The sequence below is a fragment of the Nicotiana tabacum genome, chromosome 15 (assembly GCF_000715075.1).
Source record: "Nicotiana tabacum cultivar K326 chromosome 15, ASM71507v2, whole genome shotgun sequence".
Lineage (NCBI taxonomy): Eukaryota > Viridiplantae > Streptophyta > Magnoliopsida > Solanales > Solanaceae > Nicotiana > Nicotiana tabacum.
In genome coordinates, this window is record NC_134094.1 from 32,224,941 (window position 1) to 32,230,940 (window position 6,000).

Here is a 6,000-nt window from a genome sequence, read left to right on the forward strand (position 1 = left end):
TATCTCTGTTGAGCCCACAAGTTTTCTTTCCAGAACAAGGATAACCCAAATTTTTTACTTCTCATTCTCCCATCTCAACCCAAGGAAATGGTCCAAAGTCTCTCCAACCTTCTCTAGCATTTTCACTCTTCCAAACAGGGAGACAGATTTATTTAGTAAAATAGAGAAGACCATGAACCTTTAGAACAGATGATAACAATGAATGGCAGATAGGAACATAACGTGCAGGATGTTAAGAGAACTGCATGAACTTTAGGATATAATTATGATATTGTTGCATCCTTAAGAGATCCGCTGACCACCACACCTGTTGAAGTTCGCATAGAATGTATTCCTAGTGCAGCAACGCAAGCGCCATCTGTTTTTAGATGTGGTTGTACTAGCTCCCAAATCTTTTTCTTCGCTACCTGTATACAGTTGAAGAACGTCATCAGCCCAAAAACGCAAATAAACTACCCTCCACCCTCCTCATCCAACAAAAAAATGTAACTATAGGGATGAGCACAACACTCTCTTTAACAAAAGGAGAAGCAAGCAAACACGATAGGAGTCGGTAATTCCAATGCTTACTCCTGTGCAATACACTATAAAGCTTTTAATAAAAAGTGCTATTAAGAAACCTATAGACAAGCTACTTAGCTCTTTCTGGAAAACACTACCCTATTCTTAGCAACTCGAGAAGAAGACTTAAGGTGCAATTTTTTTTTTTTTTTTTTTTTTTTGAGATGGTAACAAAGACTTAAGGTGCAAATTCTAACAGATATCCATCTTAACAGATTAAATATAATTCCATCCAATTCCAAATTCAGGAAACTGCAGATCTTCAACGCACAAAAGGGTTTTCCCCCATAATCATTAAGATGTAAACATGTAGTATAAAATTTTAGAAACTGCGGGATAAGCATCTGTAAGACAGACTCCAAGAAACGCATGATAGGCCGCACTTTATAATTTTGCAAATACAGCTATGGGAAAGAGGGCATCTAGTAATAGATGGAAGAACAGATATATAGGACATATGCAGCAGAGAGAAATGGGTAATAAACCTACTATTTCTTTTTTCTGTCTTCCCAAGTTCCAAGAACATATTGGATATTTTTAGTTAAAACAAAGCAGGAGAAACAAAGAGCTTATCCAAAAACATTAGTTTAATACAAGGGGAGAAAACCATTTGGCATAATAGTTCTTTCCTGATGGTCCAGAAACACTAAGAAGCGAGGTAAGTGTAACTTCTGCAAACAAAAGATTTCCTTCCGAGTTTGACACGCCTGTAAACGCAATTATTCTTTAAAACCTGAATCACAAGTGCATGTAACCTATAAACAGTCAAAAACTTAACCTGGACTGTCACCTTAAGTCAAATGAGCGATAATAGAGGAAAGCACTGCCCTCCCCTCCGCAACTCACTAACCTCATAGCATAGACTAGTTGCTTCAAGTTAATAAAATAACACATAGAAGCCTCTTGGCTTTTAGGCTAGTGCACCACCTCTTATAGGCAATCAAACTTTACAATGGAGATTTTACCTGGTTGGGCGTTGCCACCTCAGGGAGATTCTCCTTTTCATCAGCAGAACCAAACCATATCCTTTCCCCAGGTACTGAGCCTTCAGGCGGCTCAAGAAGTTCCACGTTCTCATGAGATGCATCAGATGCTGCCATCAGCATTCCATTTGACTTGACACCACGCATATTCCTTGGCTTTAAATTTGCAAGAACAATCACATTCCTTTCCTGCATGTTGCAGCATGCATCAAATGTTTTCTTCAAATTACGCAGTGTAAGAATCTTAAACAGCCCACTATTGATGGACTTTAGAAGCTTAGGAGTGTTAGAAACAGAGTCACTATAATCAGAGGCGAATCCGGAATTTGAAATTCATGGGTTCCTGTTGTAATCTCAAATTAATATACAATAATAACTGGGTTCACAGTTAGATATTTATAGATATTTAATGAATTTTTTAATAAAAGATACATGGTCTATGCAAAAGTTACGGGGTTCCCGGGAACCCATACAATACACTCTAGATCCGCCACTGACTATAATGTACACACCATAAGCAAGCTTTGTTATTCTTACGATATGCCAAAAACCAGCATATTATTAATTACGGAAAGAGAAAAGACTGAACCAAACAATCATAAATGAGTGGTCCCAAGAAAAAAACTGATAATAAAGTTCTATTTTCCAGTTTGACCAGAAAAGTGCTCCTATTATACTTGAAGCAAGTGATTTCATTTAAACCTATCCGCTAGGATTTACAAAGATCCAAAGTCCAACCCTTTTGAGATGCCTCTGTGAAGACAGGAAAAGAAGAGAAGAATTGGAGAATAGGTTGCTTGATTATAACCTCAAGCCATTGGGGTTCAAACAACCTTTACAAGAATTACAAATAAAGAAAAAAGATTAAAGGCCAGTAATTACATTGCTAGAAAATCTCCTAATTACCTAATTACGAGGATGTGAGAATCTTTCCATATTTACATAGTATAGGTTTTTGCCATATTTAACACTCCCCCTCGAGCTGGAGCATAAATATCATATGCTCCTACTTTGCCATAAATATAAGTGGAAATTGTTTTTCCTTATCATTGTATAAGGAAATTATTGTTTCTCCTTATACAACTAAGCATAAAAGTTAATAGACAGGCGCAACCTGAAACGAGACTATCTGAAATGAAGTAATTTGAGAAAGGGCACCACGAAAGGTCAGAATAACTTTATCAAGGACACTTTTGCAGTCTTAGATAATGCAAAGGTTAAACTTTGCATGGAGCAGTTATGCAGTCTATTATGTTATTAACTGTTGAAGTATGCAAAAGACGGACAAAATCATGAGCAATAATTTGTAGAGGAATATTGAATAACCACATTTGAGAAGGGTTAGCTGACTAGAAACTTCTCTTGGGAACTTCTGTAAGCCGGATGATAGCAGCCAGGTTGCACCGTTAGCTGGTTAACTATCACCGAGTAGGCAATGGAATGGAAAACAGATAGTCACGGTATCTTTTGAACCAGCCATGTAGTAAAAATAGCTACTATAGAAGCAAGTGCTTTCATTTTTAGACAAGATTCAGAGTGGATGGCTTATTGTGAGCTAGTCATCTCAAGGAGGATAAGTGGACCATTTTCCATGTCAATGCGAAGGTAACTTGCTGTCATGTGAATAAGAGAGCATCAGATATTCAGAATCACGAAATAATGTTTTGCTTGAGTTTGCAAAAATGAAGATTCCTTTTAAGGGCTCATCTAAAAGCTTTGGTACAAAGAAATATTTGCTGGAGTAAGAGATGCAGAATAAGGAATAACTGAAGAGCAACATCGTCCCTAGGCAATGGCTGACTGGTTGAGGCATAAGAGTAACAAAATGAAGATTTCAGTTCCGGTTGCCAGCTAAAACACCGGGGCCGATTTGGTTCACAGACTTGTTATGCAGGCAGATGATACAGGGACTGTTATGTGGCATGTAATAATGCAGAGATTGGGATATGACGAATAGTAATATAGTGATTGTAATACGATGAATTACAATAAATGGATTGTAATGCAGGGATTGCCTACTTTAAGTCCATTTCTCTTTAAAAATACTCTTATCCACAACGGCGGAGCTAGTAAAGAGGGAAGGGGTCAAGGGGGTTAATAGAATCCCCTTTTATCGAAAATTATGCTGTGCAAATAGGGTAAAAATTAAATAAACTGTTGAATCCCCTTAATATAAGAGAAAATTCTAGTGTTGTGGTAAGCAAGTTCAAAAGTTATTTCAGATCACAAGTTCGAATCATAATTTTGACATTCTAGTATTTTTCTTAATCCCCTTATATAAGTTCCTGGCTCCACCATTGCTTATTTAGGTATTGTTGATAAACATATTCTTATTCGATATTCCATCTCATATAAAATAAAACATAAATTCCAACATAAGCTACACCAGTACTAGTTATGACAAGTTTAATACCGAAAAGAAGATAGTAGATTAGCACACATAGTTTTACACAAGAAACCAAATAATGTTTTATTACATTAGTAATGCAGATTTTCACATAGTATTAATTATGTAGAATTCAAGGGGAAATTACTTTTCCTTATACAACTATCTAACGGGGTTAGAGAATAGGATAAAAATTATATACATTAAGGGATCGTTTGGCTGCGGGTTTAGAAAGGGAGTTATTCATGTATTAAAACTAGCATAGCTAATACCATATCTGGTAGCTTTTTAGTTGCTTCGTATAAAATTTAGCACACCGAGCCATTAGATTATAATTTTACAATCCCACATAAATAAAACATGTATAAGTTATCAGTCAAATTATAAGTTATTTTATGAAGGGTAGAAGATGGAATAACTAAACTTTGCATAACTAATCTCTGCCTTATTAATTCTTATGCTGAACCCTGCATAATTAACCAGCTACCAAACAACCCCGACACTTTAAATTCTATTTTATAGTATCAATGTAATTTAATCGTTACAGCAAGTTCTCACTCTATTTATCAGGTTATCATATCATGCTTGATAGAAAGAATTACCTATTATTACAGGCCAATTTTAGCTAATAGTGTTGAAAATTCTTTATACTATCAATGCACAGAACTTAAAAATACTAACAACTTGTTTAGATGATTGTTACCTATTGTATTGTATCGTATTGTTACATTAAATATAATGTTTGTTGTATCGTATCGTTAAATTCGTCGTTATGTAATGATGAAAAGTGTCACTTTATGCAACCGATTTGGTGTGGTCGCATCGCTACCTTATTTTTTCTCTTATCTTGCCCTTTATTATTATTAAATAATCCTTTAGCCTACCTTTTTATATAATAATTCTACCCCGTAGCATAATTTTTCTTTGTAATACTGCAAGTTTATTCTTCCAATTAGTACGTGTCTACTGGTACGTGACTTCATGAAACAATGACAAACGATACAATTTATCTAAATATTGTACTCATCAAACGATACAGTACAGTACAGTATAATCCAATACAATATGATACACTATGAAACATTATGTAACAACCATCCAAACAAGCTGTAAAGAAATAGATGCATTATAAGGACAGGTACCTGAAGATGGTCAAGAGGCACATATTTAACAAGCCCACTACATATAATTCTGGGCTCAGCCTCACCAACATCAACCTCTTCAACATAAAGCGAATCAGCCTCGTCGTGTCTCCAGGCCTTAAGTATTCGCCCAACCCTAATGTCCAATGTATTAGCCGCATCCTTAATCTTCCTCAGCTTAGTCTCCTCATCTTCCTCTAATGAAGAATCTTGTTCTGTTACACTCACATTTGACGGCGTCGTACAATAGAAATTGAAGCATAATTTTGTGTTATGATTGTTCCAGTGACCAATCTTCTGACAATTGGTGCTGAAAATGGTATTATTATTGTTATTTTTATGGTGCAATAATGAGGAGGAACAATAACTTGGCCTTGAGCGTGAAGCAATAGCAGTAATTGAATTTGTGTGGCGAGAAAGTAATAATGTGCCACTTCCCTTTAACCAATTAGCTGCCCCTACTCCCATTACATTCATCCCTTTGCACTCAATTTTGAAGTGGGAAGAAGAGTGATGCGTTGGGTTTGGACTTTTGAGTTTAGGATAAAAACCGAAGAAAAGGTTCAAAATAGTCCCTTTAAGTTTGAGATTTATTCAAAATCGTCCCTATTTTATAAGGTGGAGCTAGCCTTTAATACTCCTCTCACAATCTAACATAGGAGTGGGATTCTATACATTATTTCGATTTTAATTTCTCGAAAATAGCATAGATTTAGAGTGTGTTTGGTACGAAAGGAAAATATTTTTTGAAAAATATTTTTTAATTTTTTCATATTTGGTTTGCTTAAATATTTTTCTTATGAACTTATTTTCCTCCAATTAGAGGAAAATATTTTCCCCATCAAGAGAGGAAAAATATTTTCCAAAACTTTTTTTCAACCTTCCACTTTATTCTCCATCTCTACCAACCCCCACCAACCCACCCCCT

General features: G+C 35.6%; 1 protein-coding gene across 1 annotated transcript; it reads right to left on the bottom strand.

The window, feature by feature from the left end:
• Positions 1 to 21: 21 nt before the first annotated feature.
• On the bottom strand, positions 22 to 5,620 carry LOC107811838 (uncharacterized). Its single transcript, XM_016636831.2, has 3 exons — positions 5,073 to 5,620; positions 1,527 to 1,733; positions 22 to 407 (listed from the first exon to the last, which is right to left on the bottom strand). The coding sequence occupies exons 1-3, from the start codon at positions 5,547 to 5,549 to the stop codon at positions 264 to 266; spliced, it is 828 nt and encodes a 275-aa protein (XP_016492317.1). The 5' UTR covers positions 5,550 to 5,620; the 3' UTR covers positions 22 to 263.
• Between the last annotated feature and the right edge of the window lie 380 nt (positions 5,621 to 6,000).